This window comes from Scyliorhinus canicula, chromosome 21 (genome assembly GCF_902713615.1).
Source record: "Scyliorhinus canicula chromosome 21, sScyCan1.1, whole genome shotgun sequence".
In the NCBI taxonomy this organism is placed as follows: domain Eukaryota; kingdom Metazoa; phylum Chordata; class Chondrichthyes; order Carcharhiniformes; family Scyliorhinidae; genus Scyliorhinus; species Scyliorhinus canicula.
In genome coordinates, this window is record NC_052166.1 from 62,647,392 (window position 1) to 62,665,145 (window position 17,754).

At 41.2% G+C, this 17,754-nt stretch overlaps 1 protein-coding gene across 2 annotated transcripts in view; it reads right to left on the reverse strand.

The window, feature by feature from the left end:
- The window catches only part of lhx3 (LIM homeobox 3), a 189,002-nt gene that overhangs the window by 108,256 nt on the left and 62,992 nt on the right, over window positions 1–17,754 (reverse strand). For both annotated transcript variants that reach the window (XM_038782330.1, XM_038782323.1), the window contains exons 7-10: window positions 17,549–17,686; window positions 15,475–15,604; window positions 4,193–4,315; window positions 230–380 (exon numbers count right to left, since the gene is read on the reverse strand). In XM_038782330.1, the coding sequence (XP_038638258.1) occupies window positions 230–380; window positions 4,193–4,315; window positions 15,475–15,604; window positions 17,549–17,686 (542 nt within the window). The remainder of the gene's footprint in view (window positions 1–229; window positions 381–4,192; window positions 4,316–15,474; window positions 15,605–17,548; window positions 17,687–17,754) is intronic.

Below are 17,754 nucleotides of genomic sequence, written 5' to 3' on the forward strand. Positions count from 1 at the left end.
CTGTGTGGAAGATTGTCCTGCCATTGGGAGGATTGTAAAGTGTTTGTATGCTGGCAGATATCCAACTCCAGACTCTCCGTTCCCACCTGGCACCAAACCCACCGTGGAGACAGGAGAGTTCCATACTTATGTTTACGTCTTCTGGTCATTTGCATCATTAATTTTTCAGACAGAGTAAAATCATTTTGGGTTAAAGAAGATAAAGTTGCTTTGAAATGAAATAGTTTACCAGGAAGAATTTGCATTTCAGGGCGTGTCACAGCATGTACCATCAAGGTATGGAAGAGTGTCCAAAGTGAGCATGGGTAACCTCTGTACTGAGGTTGACTGCCCTGGCAGCCGACCCACTCTATACGATTTGTAAGAAATATTCCAGATATCTGCAAGAGAATGATAAACATAGAAAATATCTGCACAAGATATCCAAGCTGCATTGATAAAACAATATTCTAAGGGATCTTCCTGTTGATTCCCTTTTTTCCCCCTTTCTTTATTTTTAGTTATCATTTTGATCCATGGATGCTTAATGGGTTAAGTTGAGTTGGGGAAACAAGGAAATTGACAGTTACAACAGGGAACACTCGGCTAACTTTGCACAGCAAAACCCAGACTTTCTGGGAGCCGGGAAATGGGGTGGAACTCGGTTCGATTGGTTGCTGGCCAATAAATTGGCCAAAAGGCCGTATTCTGCCCGGTAACAGGTGGTGATTAGATTTTGCCCGATTGGGATGATTTCTGGAGACCCAAGGAAAGCAGAGTCCGGTCCCTGGACACTGAGGGGAAAGGACTTGCTCTCTCTCTCTCTCTCGTGCTTTCTTCAGAAAAGCTGCTGTATTTCTGAAACTGCAGAAACCTAAATGAATCTACAGTGAAAAACCATTACAGACTGTAAAGCAGAAATCTCTAACCAAAGTCTGGTTTGAAGGAAAAAAATGTGCCCGCCACAACTATCTGAAACAAAGTCTCTCTTAATTTTACGTATTATTTTACTCTTCTCTTTCCCTCTTTGTTTTTTTGGTGTGGGGCTGGAGTTGACTGCGCCCTAGTCTAGGGTGTCTGCATATAATGTCAAAAATTAACTGAATATTATAGAAATAATTCTCTGTTTCTTTCTCCATTATGAAAGATTTAATAGCAGTCTGCCGGGTCGACAGTGACAGAGACAATGTTATCTCTACCTAGTACATGATGATCACATAGCAGACTTAAGCCTGATGTCCCATATCTAAACCATCTGCCTAAATTAGGTGAACAAGATATCCAGCAGGAGATGTGCCACAAGGCAACTTCATGGGCTAGCAGTGGAAATAGGACAGATCTACCCTGAGAATCTGCCCCTTCATAATTGGATTATTGAGTAAATCATTGGCATGCGGCACCCTCAATCCCCCGAGAAATAATGGACTACATCTTGGAAAAAACACTTTGGATGGAAAAAGGTCTCCCGAGGTTCCAGCTTGATAACCTGGCTTGTTCAAGAAGACCATGAGCAAAAGACGATGGCCATCAGCTCTGCAGACCATCATCTCCAGGAGCTGTGGATTATTCTCACCTATTATGGGTTGCAGATTGTTTTCTGTCTATTTAGCACGAAATATTCAATCCATTGGCTCGTGATAAATGTCTTAAAACAACCTGCTTGAATCCTTTTTTTGGTAACCTGTGACTGAATTCTTCCTAGCCATCTGTTAATTGATTCCCAATAAACGGTGAAAAAATTCACTGGCATAACTGAACTGAGGAGGTGGGTTGCATTCTTGAACCACTACAATGGTTTGATGCAATTGAGTGGCTAGTTCAGCTACTTCAGAGAGTAGTTAAGAGGCAAATACATTGGCCGGATTTTCCAGCTCCCCTTGGGATGGGCTTTAGCACAGTAGAGGCGGATAGTCCACTGGCTGCCGGCAGTATTTTCCGTTTTGCATGGTTCGCCTATCCCACTGCTGGAAACCTGTGTTCGGGGTCAACTTCGGCGGGAAGAAACCACCCATTAGTATGGACTAGAGTCACAAATAGACCAGCCTGGAGAAAAATGATCTTTTCCTTCCCTAAGAAACATTAATAAGTCGGTCAGGACCTCATGCTCGCTTTTTACTGATGACAGCCTTTTATATCCAGATTCGCTGCTGTTTCCAGCATTGTGACCAATGCCACTGAAAATAAACAATCAGCAAGGAGTTCTGGATGCTAAGAGCATGTGAATGTCAAATTTGAACACTCTGCAATAAATGCTTTAAGATGGCAGCAATCCCAGAAGACCAACACCAATTATCAGGTGGTAAATTTCAAAGAAAACAAATTTCATTTAAAATACCAGGAGCATTTTTGTTTGCGATCACAAAGATCACAATAGGATTAGGGAATGATGGTAGCTGGCAGACCAGAGGAAAAAATACTCAGGTAATCAGCCAGTCAGTAAAACATTACAGAGCAGAGTTAGTTAAGGTTCCATTGCATTTGAGCTTATTAAGGGTTCTAGAAGTACCCATTTCAGTAGTTTATTAAAAAAAACATTGGCTAGCTTTGAAATTCTCTTTGAAGTTACAGGATTCCTGCTCAAATTGAACCCCCCTAGAAAAGTAGTTGATCGCAGACTTTTTCCACTGTGAACAACTCGTTGGTCTCTTCTTAAAGCCAACATTTACACTGCACCATTCATTACAGGTCTGTTTCCTGGAGGCTGATTATGGAAATGCATTGCCAGTAATTCTGAGAAGTTCATAATGCAGGCTTGTCTCACCAAATCAAAAAGATTGCTTGGGGGTAAGACATATTTGCAAGTAAGAGTGGCTATCCCAATGATATATTTTCCAGATCACTTACGATTGCACCACCAGAGCCGCTGGTGAAATTTAAATTCAATTAATAAAATCCAGAATTGAAAGCTAATCTTCATGTTGGTGACTATTAAACCAGCATTAATTGCTGAAAAAAACTATTTGGTTACCAGTGTCCTTCAGAGAAGGAAATTTGCCACTCTTACCTGGTCTGGCCGACAGATGACTCCAGACTCACAACAACATGGGTTGCCTCTTAGCTGCCCACTAAAGTGGCGTAGTAAGCCACTCAGATCAAGGTATAGGCATCAAATCCTAGCCTTACAGTGATGCCCATGAAACAATACATTTTTAAAAATATGTTGACAATATCTAATTTTTTACATCAATTTAGAGTACCCAATTCTCTTTTTCCATTTAAGGGGTAATTTAGCATGGCAGATTGATCTACCCTGCACATCTTTTTGGTTTGTGGGGGTGACACCCACGCAGACACAGGGAAAATGTGCAAACTCCACACGGCCAGTGACCCGGGGCCGGGATCGAGCCGGGAGCGCTGTGAGGGAACAGGTCTAACCACTGCGCCACCGTGTTGCCCCGACAATATCTTAAACTCAATTCAGAACAGCACTGCATAACTTTTTTTCATACCAGCCATTCATGTGGCTGATGCAAATCCCAAAGAGGCTCAAGATTCAGCGTGACCTCAACTACAAAGTGAACAGTATAAAGAAACAAAATTATAAATTAAGCGACAAAATTACAGAACTGAAGTTTTGAGGAATGCAGAAAACAGTGGTTTTCAGGGATCACGCATTGTCGAAGGCTTAAGTTGGGGGCTTGCATAAAAATTAAATCAAGATTTCCTCCACTCAGTGGTGCAAGGGTAACTTGGGTATTCTTGACCCAGGACCTTTTGAGAGTCCAAGTAGCCAGCATCATACACACTGCACCAAGACACACAGAAGGAAGGACAAATTGCCCTCTGAACCCCTGTCATCATGACAATATGACAGTAAATGCCCACTGGAAAATTGTCCACCTCCCCAAGTCATCACGCTGACTTTGATCGAAAATAATTCTTACAATAAGATCTACAAGCCAAGTAGAAACAGTTTGTCTGTGTGCAAGTATTTCCGGAGAGTGAAATAAGAATTTTCAGGAGAATTTTCTTATTGAAACCTCAGCAAAAATAAATAGGAAGCGAGGAGATTAAATGAAGCTTTATAACATGGAAAAATATTGTCACAGCACCACAGGAAATAAATCTAGTTATCTGATTAACAGAAGAACTTTCTGCAATACGTGTGCTATCTGCAGAATTCTTTTGGAGAAATGGATCAAAAGAAAAACATTCTCCTCTTTAATATTGGTGAATATCAGATCATTGCTTCTGTTGTGAGCAAGGTACTTACCCTCATTTTGTTATTCACCAAATCTAGGATGGCATCATATGGGATTTTATCCAATGGAAGGCTCACTAACCACTCCTGCAGTGTTTCCAGTAACTTCACTACTGGCTGCTGACCAGGGAATAGCTTTCAAATAAATAAGAAAAAAATTATTCATTAGACCAAATATTCCGATGAGCTGAAGAGCAAAGCATGATCAGGGCATGATCATTTGACAAACTTAAATTTTGTGTTAACAAAGCTTTCAATTTAATTATGGTTAGCGTTTAATTACTGTGCAACTTACAGTTCTGGAGAACCATGTGATGAACAATGATAGCTTAACACTGTAACCCTTATTAATGGTGACTGTGGGTGATTCCTCTTTGTTATTTGTTTATGTTAACATGCAGGCTAATGTTTGAGGGTTTGGTGGGAGGATGGGATCGTTATTATTGATATGGGAATTGACATTACATTTGTTACTGATTATTGTTTATTGTTGGGCGTAAATTCGGGAGAAAATGTGAAAATGAGAATACAATTTAAAAAAAAAACACTAACCCTTAGTGTAAGTAGGTGATACGAGGGTGATTGCTCTTGATATGAAGGCAACATTTGACAGAATGTGGCATCAAGGACCCTTGGAGGACAGGGGTCACTGGCAATCAGGGGGAAAAATGCTGCCCTGGTCGGAGTAACGTTGAGCACAAAGGAAGATAGTTGTGGTTGTTGAAGGTCAACCATTTCAGTCGGAAGACACCACTGCAGGAGTTCCTCAGAGTAGTGCCGTCGGCCCAACCATCTTCATTCACTGTATTAATGACCTTCACTCCATCATAAAGTCAGAATTCAGGATGTTCGCTGATGAACGCACTATTTTCAGCATTATTCACGACTCCTTAGATACTGAAGCAGTTAATGTCCATATGTAGCTAGACCGGGACAATATTCAGGCTTTGGCTAGTAAGTGACAAGTAACATTCATGCCACACAAATGCCATGATGTGGAGATGCCGGCGTTGGACTGGGGTGAGCACAGTAAGAAGTCTTACAACACAGGTTAAAGTCCAACAGGTTTGTTTCAAACACGAGCTTTCGGAGCACGGCTCCTTCTTCAGGTGAAACTGAAGAAGGAGCCGTGCTCCGAAAGCTCGTGTTTGAAACAAACCTGTTGGACTTTAACCTGGTGTTGTAAGACTTCTTACTGTGCACACAAATGCCAGGCATTGACCATCTCCAAAAGAAAGAATCTAACCATCACCCATTGACGTTCAATGGCTATATCATCGCTGATTTGCCCACATCATCCTGCGAGTTAGCAGAAACTGAACTGGACTAGCCATATAAATAAAAGTGCAAGTAGAGGCTGGAAAATCTGCAGCGAGTAACTCACTTCCTGACTCACCAACATTTGTCTATCAACTACAAAGCACAAGTTAGGACTGTGATGGAACACGCTCCATTTACATGGATGAGTGCAGCTCCAACAGCTCTCAAGAAACTTGTTACCATCCAGGACAAAGGAGCCTGCTCGATTCGCATCCCACCCCATCGCCTTCAACATTTACTCCCTTCACCACTGACACAGAGTAGCAGCAGTGTGTACCATCCATAAGATGCACTGCAGCAACTCAAAGGTTCCAAACCCATGGCCACTACCACTAAGAACAAGTGCAGCAGATGACAATGCCACCATCTGCAGGTTCCCCTCCAAGCAGTATGTTGTCCTGAATTGGAATATATCACTGATTCTTCGCTGTTGCCAAGTCAAAATTGTCCCCCTCTCTAATAGCCCTGTGAGTGTACCTACACTACATATACTGCAACAGTTCACATATATATTAAATAAAGTCTACTCCACACTGTCCTAGCCCCCTGATCCCTTCCTCCACTCCTTTCTAGAAATACGGGACAATCTACCTTAAGCTTTCTAAATCCCAATAACAGATGCTATGATTCATTACTCTATTAGATCTCCTTCTGTCACTGAGGGACATCTGCCAATTGTTGTAGCCAGTTTGTACTTCACAGATTAACAATGACATTTCAATTCAAAAGAGAGCCTTGCAATCAATATAGTTTATTTGATTTGTGATCTTTTTAAAAAGAACGGCAATATCTTTCTTGTGCCAAGACCAGGAATCATAATCCAGGCTCAGTACATAAATCCGTATGTGGATTAAGCAGAGTTGCTTCACCTGTACTACTGGTAAGAGCAACAGTGTAAGAAAATTTTAAAAAAAAGGTGCTGCACAAATTCACTGTGCACCAGACGTAAAGAGCTGTATTCACAGAACAGATATATTTGCAACCTGCTGCACACGGACACAAAACAAACCAGCAGTGCAGAATCGTGGCTCTAAGTCATGACAGCTGAAGGTGCGGATTCATCCTTCAGGACATTGATTTCAGCCGTGTTTGAGCGGTGTTGGAAAGAAAAAGAAAAGCATGCATTGTGTACACTAGTGACTACACTGGCTATAAAATGCTTTGGGATGTCCTGAGGTCACAAAGGCACAATATAAACACATGTTTATTCCACGGGTCAAGGAGTGCAAGTGGGGGGTCCCCTCCCACCGCTCAGTATTTGGACTGAAGAATGTAAACCTAAAAAGAGGAGACACTGGAAGAAAAACAAAAAATAAGCTCCCTCACAGTGTACAATAGGCCCATGTGGAAAAGCCTCCAGAGATCAGAAAAGGGGGAAGCGCGTTTACTACATTCACTACATTCACTACATAAAATTTAACAATCTGCAATTTGACGGTTTAAACCCGACAATCTTAAAGGGTCTGGCATTATCAAAATATATCCGTCTGAAAAATTAATCCCTCCTGTCAGTTAGAGGATCAAATCTGTAGATGTCGTGTTTTCCTTTAAGAAAGTGCAGTGTTAATCTGGCCATCACATTATCTCTACCATCTGATTCAGTTGAAGGCTAATAGGGAATAAAGGGAGGATTGTATTTCTAAAGCTTCAAAAAAAAAAAACACAGGGATAAAGAGTTCAATGCAGTTGATATTCTTCAATCTAGCAAATTATTCAGCCACAAATAGAAAAAAAAAAACTGAACACAGCACAGAACCCAATAAATTAACAGCAAAATAACAATTTTGAGTGTCACTTTCTTCAGATTATGGTGAGGACTGCTCTTGCAAGGGTTGTGCGCTTGAGGGCATTTACAGTCAATTCCAAGAGAACAGCCAAGCTACTGAAAAATGTGCAATCTTGATCAAAGACTTCTTCTAAACACTTGCTAAAAGTTTGCTGTACAACTGGCAAACAAGATAACCCTTCTAAATTTGCTGAATTTAATAATTTGGGTCTTGTCTGGTCAGGCTGTGCCTTACTGCACTGATTCACCACAATAGGGTGACAGTAGGTGGTTTTGGAACAGTGAGTCCCCAAACTTACTTCAGTTCCTACAGGGGGAAGTGCTGAACACAGGCAGGCGTTTCCCTGACTCATGGGATGGGGGATTATCTATGGGTCAACTTCAGAGCAGCAGAGTATTGAAGCAGCTTCTCTGGTCCGTCAGCTACAGTTGGTGCTTAAAAGAAAGAACCTGCATTTATAGAGCACCTTTCATGAGCTCAGGACGTGCCAAAACACTTTACAGCTAATAAAATACTTTTCTTTCCCTGAAGAATAGATAAGTTGCAATTTTGGAAATGTGGCAGCCAACTTTGTACACAGTATTGCCTCACAAAGAGCACAGCAATAATGCACAGCTAACCTGCTTTACATTGACGCAATTGATGTGAAGGTGGGGGCAATCAGGAGGAGCTGGACTGAATTTGAATGCAAAAATTATATTAAGTGCCAACTTAAACTGGCTGGACTAGTGAGAACATAGAATTGAGTTCACTTGTCCAGCATTGGGTGATATTCCATTATGAGCCATTACACTACAAGCAGAAATTAAAAAGTAATTTCTGAGCCACGCCATCTCCTGTACAATTCCTCATTCAAACAGCTCTCTTATTCCAAAGCCTCAGCCAAAACTGTTCAATACTTCAAATCCTTGACTAATTTATCACTACGAATCACAGCTGTAATTGACAAAACAAACTGCACTGGAACTCATTTAAATGCAGGTGGTTTGTTGTACATCACAGGGAATTCAAAACGGAATTAGATTGTTATCTGAAAAAGAATGTTGATGGTTACGGGCAGATGGTAAGGGGGTGCAGCGGTTAGCACTGCAGTCTCACGGCGCCAAGGTGCCGGGTTCGATCCCAGCTCTGGGTTACTGTCCGCGTGGAGTTTGCACATTCTCCCTGTGTTATTGTGGGTTACGCCCCCACAAATAAACACAAAGATATACAAGATAGATGGATTGAACACGCTAAATTGCCCCTTAATTGGAAAAAATTAATTGGGTACTTTAAAAATAAAAATAAATGGGGAGATGGCAGGAGAGCGACCCTAAGCAAGCCAGTGCAGATGCGATGGGCCGAATTGCCTCCTGTGGTCCTGTCACAATTCTGTGATTCTGTGGCATATTTCATTTCAGCAATTATTAAAGCTCTTTCATGGTGTCCCTCCTTTACATTTGCTGTACATTTGGCACACATATGAAGTGACAAATACCACTCACGTAACAAAATATTTTGTCCCTGAAAAAAATACCATGGGCGGGGTTCTCCAACCCTCCGCGCCGCAATCACGTTTGGCACGGGGGCGGAGAATTACCCAAAATAGGCTCCCATGCCTGCAAGTGATTATCCGGCGACCGGAGAATCGCCGCCAGGCGTGAACGCGCGATTGACGCGGCGCTGGTCGGAGGCTGTTGAAAGCAGCCCCTGCGGCGATTCTCCGCACTCATCGGGCCGAGTGCCTGCCGAGTTCCGCCGGCGTGATTCACGTGTTCCCATCTGGCGGGAACGCCATTCTGGCTGCGGGGCAGTACTGGTAAGGGGAGGGGGGGATCTGACTCCGGGGCGGGGCGGGACCTCCACGGTGGCCAGGCCGCGATCGGTGGTTACCGATTGGCGGCCATGCTCATTCCGGGAGGGGGGGTGCCTCTGTAGGGCTGTGCCACGTTGTGCGGGGGCCAGCACGAAGACGGTCACCACGCGGACCCGCGGCCGTGCGCATGCACGGCCACGCAGGCATAACTGCAGAGCCCTGCCGGCAGCCAGAGCAGTGGGACATACACTGGGGCCCTGCATGTCCCCTGAAGACGGAGAATTACCCTGGACTTTCTAGGAATAAGTCCGGAGTGATTCTCGCCTATTTTCCGGCGGGCGTGGGGACTTAGTCCCTAGAAGGGAGAATCCCACCCCCAATGTTTAGGTAGCACAATGGCTAGCACTGCTGCCTCAGCACCAGGGACCCAGGTTCAATTCCAGCCTGGGGTGAGCGTGTGTGGAGTTTCCACATTCTCATGTCTGCATGGGTTTCCTACCGTTTCCTCCCATGGTCCAAAAATGTGCAGGTTAGGTAGATTGGCCATAATAACTTGGCCCTAGGTGGGGTTGCACTGATAGGGTGAGGGGATTGGGCCCAGGCAGGGTGCTCTCTCAGAGGGTCATGCAGACTCGATGGGCCAAATGGCTTCTTTCTGCAGTGTAGGGATTCAATGCTGCTATAATCTGCACACTGAACAAGAGAACTTCAACACCAAATTAAACAGACAAGTTCAAATTTAAAGTCTTAAACAATCACATGAATTTGGAAAGGATTTGGAAATCTTACAAATTGAACTGTTTAAGTGCTTTGAACATTCAAATCCAAGTCATATTTTTTTACTACAACATCCATTTAATTTGTTGTCTATTCCCCCACCATCCCGCCCCTCCCGCCAATTCGATTCTCAACTACAGGGATTATTTATGACCCTTAAGGCCCTTTAACCAGAAGCCTACAAAGATCAGCCCTGTTTCACAATCTGGCTGCAGGAACTATGCTAACAACGCAACTACATCAATTAATCCCACCCATCAAACCAAAGGTTTAACGGGACCGAATCACGAGGTGCGCCATCTGGTGGTTTGACTGAGAAAACTCAATTTTCTCCAAACTGCAGTTAAGTGGATTTAATGGTCAGACAGTTGTTAAGAGTTCCAGCTGCTATGGAAGTCATGGAGTGACCCTTGCAAATCTGCAATTTTAAGTACGTCTGTGTTGGCAGCATGAGATAATTAATGGCATTTTCCTCCCCCTTTTAAAATGACTGTAGGTGACCCAGATTTATTGGATTAAAAAATATTATAAATCTGTTTTTTTTTAATCCTTGGAAATACACATACATTTGCAGACTTCACTGGTAAATACTAATATATTGATCAAACACCCACACACACGGCTTTTAGTAACAAGGCTAGAATTGGTTAGCTAAATATATCTTTGCAATTACAATTTAAAAAACTTTGTAAGGCAGCGACTTCTAGCTTAACAATGATAAAAATGAGCATGAAAGTCAGAACTTTTTGGGAATTTTGGTAATTAAGGTCGATGGTGTGACAAATCAGGAAACAAAATCATGTACACAATTCCCAATTTCTCCCCACATCATTACTGACACAAGCGCTGTATCCAGAACTTTTACATCCTCAGAGAATCCAAGAACAACAATCACCACTGCAGGGTGCAGACTTGTGATTCACAAATATTGAACTACACGTTCCTTCCCGGTGACCAAATTTGCTCCTTTTTTTAAAAAGGGGAACAATCTCAAAGTTAGTTAGTCACACTTATGAAATTAAACTTGGAATACAGCAGCGCTGCTGGGTACAGGAAAAAAGGCAGAAGTTACATCTCTCCAGAGCCCCACCTATTTGGCATCCTGATGTGCTCTCACGTGGGCAGGACTAGTGGCAGATGCAATATTTAAATATCTATTTGGTGGAATAAGCATAGGGAATTATGCTCAAGCATGTGGAGATTGTGAGAAAGGTAGGTAATAGTAAGGTAAATGTACATCAGGTCATCTTTAAAAGAATTTATTTTTGTCTTGTGCCAATGGCTGCATATTTATTTCAGCCCAGAACCAACGTTGCCCAATGAATGAGTTGTTCTGTGGTCAGCCCATTAGCAGAGATTCAAGTATAGAATTGGACATCTTTGAAACACAAGACTGGGAGAAAGCTGTGTGGAACAGGCTGCTTAGCAAGCCTTGCCCACTGAGTGGCATCAGCACACTGGCCAGGGTAGGGGTGGGTTTAGACAGTGGTGGTGCAGGCTTACTCTTACTTGTTTGCACATTCATAAGTGCAGCTTGGGTTTCCTTCCTTACCTTTTTTGCCACAATATTTTTGGCAAGTTTATAATCGCCCATTCAGAGTCACCTTTCATTGCTCTTGGCCATTTTGAGATTCACTTGTATTTTTCATATTCTTACTACTGGTGTACAACTGACACCTCACTTAAAGCCATACCTATATAATACACTGACCACAAAAAATGGAGCCCACACGGCATGCAAGTCTGTCTGAATCTTCCACCAGCTATTCTACCTCAACATCAAAAGCAAATCATTTGGACAGGTAAAAAAAAACTACATTAAGAATAGTTTGAGAACCACACATTGAACTATATTTAAAGCCATGGTGACAGAGTATTCACCATAAACCTATCCTACTGCTAGATACATAGCTTCATCAAATGCAATAACTGCCCTACAAAGCATTTCTGACAAACCCATCCCATTGTTCTAACACCCATGTAGATTGTGCATAACCACTGGCATGGACCAGCTGAGTCAAGTGGTTAGTTTCTGTCCTGTACATTCCAAGTAACTACATCAAATGTCATCCTTAAATATTACATTGCATGTGCTTTGTTTTGATTTGTTGAACAATTATTAGTTCTACCCATAGTACCTGGATCCCACATGCCAGTTTTTTTTCTTGCCAAGGGGAATATTAAAAAGTCTTTCAAAATAATATGACCCATTATCACTGGGGTATCTTAGAATGTCACAGGTGTCATGTGAGAGTACCTTTAAGAAATGGGTGTTTATCAGTGATGTCAGAGTGTGGGTGGAGCTGCGCTTTGTCAGCTTTTGTTTTAGGCTGTTTGCTGCAGGGTGTGTTTTGGTTTTATTTTCAGTGTTGTAGCTGAAGCCAGACAATGCAAGTGTACTGTTGATCTCTCTGCCATGAAGACTATCTCATGATCATTTGGTGAATTCAGAATTCTAAATGTTTTCAGTAGTGAATGTAAACCTGATTTCTTCTGTCTTCTGGCTGTTCTTTGGGAAGTTATTAAGGATTACTTAGTGTTGTATTCTTTGGGGGTTGTATTTGAATTGATGGTTGCTAAGATGATCACTGTATGTTTCAAAAAGGTTAACTTGAGTTCATAGAATAAACATTGCTTTGCTTTAAAACATACTTTTCCATTTCTGCTCTACCACACCTGTAGAGTGGGCCGTGTGCTCTCAATACCACAATCTATTAAAAGTTGTGGGTCAGGTGAACTCCATGATACACTCTGGGGTTCTTTAAACCCTGGCCATAACACAGGGAATTGGCCTACTGATACTCATTTCATTCGCTTAATTACATTTTATTAAAATTTAACCTGGCAAAAATCAATTTCAAATCAAGCGAAGCGTATTAGTTCCACAGGATTTCCCTTTGCTTCTGGACTGGTAAATAAACATGATGTCATGCCCATGAAACATGAAAAAGAGATCACAAACTGTTTAAAATCAAACCTTATTTTCTCCTCATTTAAAAATGGACTTTCCTGGACCCAAACATTTGGCTGCGACAGATCACATAATTTGCTTGTTGGTACAGTTCTGTAAAATTGTGACAGTAATTGACGGACAAAGCTCAACCTTCATCACTGTGGAATCTCACATCTATCATTGTGTGGACCCATTACAATCAATGAAGCAGTGGAGCAGAGATTGTCTGACTCCCCAGCCTGAACTTGGAGCAAAGGGAAAGAAAGCCAATGGAGGTCATCATACATGCAGAGGCCTGTACATGCAGACGACAGTCACCATCTATCTCAAAAGGTGAACAATGGATTGTGACCAAAATCATCACAACTGATTGTTAACCTGAATCTGACCCATCTGGGCAACACCACATGAACAAATCTACTTTGGCCTTTGGAGAGTTTTAACGTCACATTCCTGGACTCCCAAGTTAGTCTGCTTTTAAACATTCAGCCCGTCAACACCAACGCTGAACTCCAGGCTCACAAGAAAGCCTGTCGCAATCTAAATCTCCTCGAAGCCTTGTTCTCTGGAAAATTCCTGCAATCGCCTGAACAGCGGAGCAATGCTCTGCATACCAACCTTGTCCTGTTGCGTCATCATCAACTTTGAAGAAATTCAGCAACTCCTGCTTTCAGCTAGCCAAACTCACCTGAACTTTAACTGCTGCATGAAAGTGGATTCTGACATTAATATTCATGTCTGTTTTTTAAAATTTAAGGTGTGTGTGTGTGTGTGTGCGCGCGTGCGTGTTTGTGCATGCGCGTGCGGACGCGCGCACACACGCAGTTGTGATGACCATCCCCCAGGTTTGAATGTATGAATAAACAATATTTCTGATTGAATTCTAAAGAGTTTACCATGAGTCACTTTACAATTGACTTCATAAACAGAGAGTTTGGGAAAACATGCTGCAGCTCATCTCAAAAATTAAAACACTTCCATTTATGAACAGACAGAGAAAAATAAAGGAGTTCAGGCTTCCCCTCCACGTCACAATGGAGATTTAACTTCCAAATTTTTTTAAAATGGTGCAGTGTCACAATTTGAATGATTGTCCAGAACTTTCAAACGGAAATAGGTTGCTATGCTTAACTGTTTACCACTCATGATTCATCCATGAGAAACAATGTCACACACTCACCCAGGACTGTTCTCTCCATTCCCAACCCAGATTTTCTGCTTAACCTTCCTTAACTGTCTGAATCAACCATTTTAAAAATTTCTGAATTATCTTACGTCAAGGAGATAATGTTGTGAGGGAAAATGCATTTCAGTTCCCAACAGGATGACCCAATAGGCAAATGAACTCCAACTTTGGACAAAATGGAAATTAATGGCCAAGATTTCACAGTTCGTGGCAAAGTCACACCGCTTGCTGATCTTGAAAAAAGCCAGTCACAAAGATATAGCCATCTCCACAACATCCATTCTGGGCATTAATTTGAATTACTGTCAGCACTAAGTCAAGGTGATCTCCAGTATCCGGCAACAGTGACGTTATCAAGCAGAGTAAGTAGCAAATCACATTGAAGTATTCTCAAAGCAAAATAAGTAGTAAAATACACTGCTGGTCCATCACTTTTCAAATAGGATTTCACGGAGTGTAAACAACCACCGCAAATACACGGAGTTGATGCAGAAGCTGAAATATCAAACTGTAAAAATGTTCTAATATGGAATTTCAGAAAAATCTGACATTCCACAAATATAAAATAAAATTTTCAGGATTAGAAAACATTTTTGGCAGTAATTAAGAACTTTGTGCCACATTTCTCATTCAAAAAGGGATTATTTAAATTAAAATGTGGAACTATTGATATAAAAAAAGGACAAATGCTTGTCAGTTCAATGATTTCAAATTGACTGCAGTCTGGACTCAACAGTACACGCTACGGAGAAGAATCAGTGACAGCAACTTCAGAATTTTTGGGGTTAACTGTACATGTGCAGGGTGGCATGGTAGCTTCGATCTCGGCATGGAGTCTCTGTGTGGATTTTGCACATTCTCCTCATGTCTGCGTGGGTGTCACCCCCACAGAAACCCAAACATGTGCCTGGTAGGTGAATTGGCCACGCTCAATTGCCTCTTAATTGGAAAAAAGAATTGGGTACTCTAAATATTTTTAAAAGTGTACATGTGAGGATGTCAGAAGTTATTACAAGCACAAAATCTGGGCTAGTGATATATTTCTTAGTTTTTTTCAGCTATTAATACAAAACACTATCTAAATAATTAGCTGTGGCTCAGTGGTAGAATCCTTGCCTCCAAGTCAGAAGTAGTGTGTTTGAGTCACACCCTGGATACTGGAACATAAAATCCAGGCTACAGCTTCAGTGCGACCAGCAACACAAAACAAATCTGATTAAACACACTCCTGTTTGTAGGATCCTATTCTTAGTTTGGCTGCTGTGCTTTCTACAACAGTGACTATGTTTCAAGAAGTACTTTGACTAGTCCTGGGCTATGAAAAAAATATATACATGCATATTCTTAACTTGAAAAGCATACTGTCCGGCACCGTTTCAGAGAGGTGTCAATAATGCCTTTAGAGGAATGTAATTTTTCCATTCAGATTAAATAATCTCTTGCAAACTAAATGATTGCTAACTGTCAAAAACATACCTTTGCGAGGACTGTAACAAAGTCTTTCAAGGTAGTCAGTTCTGACCCTTCCAGTATCTTGTGACTAGCAAGTTCCACTCGCAGCAAATAATGCAAACCAGACTCCAGGTCAGCCATATACACTTTACTCCTGAAAACAAAAGGAGTCTTAGAAACAAGTATATTTCAAACAACTGTCCATTACTTGTCGCAGGTACGCATTTCTCAATTATAGCAAAGTTGGGAGCAAACTCCTTTTTTCCCCCCTTGTGTCAAGGAGGGTTATAGCTTTTTTAAATTAAAGATATTGAAGATAAAATGTGTCTAAGTTACACTGACAGATTAGTTAATATCATGACAGAAAAAGTGAATTTTTGTCACTAAGTCTTTTGCAGCATCACCGTTTCAAATTAGGGTACTATATCCACACCTCCCCCACAAAAAAAATTAAGATTTCTTAAGCACAGTGATCTGATATAACTGCTTTGTGAAGTTTGTGTATTTGACAGATATCACATAAACCTTAAAGCTCTCTGAAGAGCTGGGTAAAGGGACAAATAAAAATAAATACAGTATTTGTATTTCCAAGTTACGTTGGAAAGGAAAATAAATATTGTAAAGGAAAATAAATGGTGAATAAACATAGTTACAGAATTAAAAGTCGACACAGCAATAACCAAAGAATCATAGAAAAATAAAACACAAATTCACCTGTGAGCAGTAGAACATTAGCAATAAATCAGTCATTAGGTGGCCTTTATTAACACTATTTTAACCACATACTGGCATGTGTTTGTAAAAGCAGTTTCTGTTTTCCTAAAGAAGTAATAACATTTCACCTATACATAGCATTGATTAAAATGGAACTTCAATTATTTTTGGCCAAAATATAAATAACATTTTCAGTTCTTCACCAGAATTAAGTATTTCCCAGTATTTGCTGCTTCAGTCTAGCATATCAAATTGCACTACCCTGCCTTGCCAACAGATAGCAGAGTTGCACTCGCACACAGTATGTCGCATTTGACTGTGTAACAGATTTAACAAGTTGTGGAGGTGCCCTGCCACAAAATAGTCCTGGCAAACTCGTTTTAGGAAACTAGTTGGTTGGAATGCAAAGCTACCAATACAATTAAAAGATCCAAATAAAGCTCAAATATAAAAGCACCTCAAGATAAAATTCCTTAGCTGTCTTTAAAAAAAATAAATGGCGCCGCATTTTTGCTGTTTTCCGCAGGGGAAATCGCTACTCTTTAGGTGCATAATTTCTAGTTTCAAAATCAGATCCAAGGGCTCAATGCAAGATACGCCTTCAAAATAAGGTTCCTCAACATTACTCGACAAGCCTTATTTCCACATTTTTCATTTAGCATTGTCTATAGTGACTACAATTCAAAAGCAGATCATAGAATTTACAGTGCAATTCAGTAGTTGCAAGTGTTTTGGGGTGTCCGGAGGCAGTGAAAAAAAAGCTATTTAATAAAATAAAATAAAGATAAACTGAGGAAGCAACATTAAATTGAAACAGTGGGTAGACGGCAAGTGCAGGTTCCTTCTTTACTGTGACATTTGGATGCAAGAAAAGCAACAGGATGCGCCACGGCTACTCTCAACAACCAATTGGAGTAGACTTGTTGCTGGCTCCGCTGGGAAGTGACTAAAATGGATGATATCAACATGCCAGGCTGTGAAATGGTGGCACTCCAAGGCAGGTCAAAAAGGTTACGAGTAAGACAAGGATATAAACAGGATTAGACTAGGCCACATAGTCCCTAAAGCTTTCTTCGCCATTGAACAGAAGCATAGCTGGCCATTTACATCAATTCTGCTTTTCTTGCTTTACCTCAATTCCCTTAGCTTTCAAAAATCTATTTGATCTCAGTCCTAAATATATTTGACCGAGGATCAACATCTCTCGATGGAGAATTCCAAAGGTTCACAAATTTAAAAAAAAAAGAATATGCTGAACCTGCTCTGCAGGTTTGGCAGGACCTGTGGCGAGATTTTTATTTTGGATTGCCAATATCTGCTTTTCCCCAAATTCATAACCCGATTACCTACTTCTGGGCATCAAGGTTGGGAAGGAAAGGCTTACCGATCAAAATCCTTCCACAGCTTGGTAAGACCAGTTATCTCTTCCTTCTGCCTCACAGTGTTTTGGGAAAACAGTCTCTTGGTTATCCCAGACAATGACTTTAAATAGGAAGAAAAGAATGATCGTAGCGGCTTCTGCCTGTTTTAGGAAACAAGAAAAATGATATAATAATAATAATCTTCTAGTGTCACAAGTAGGCTTACATT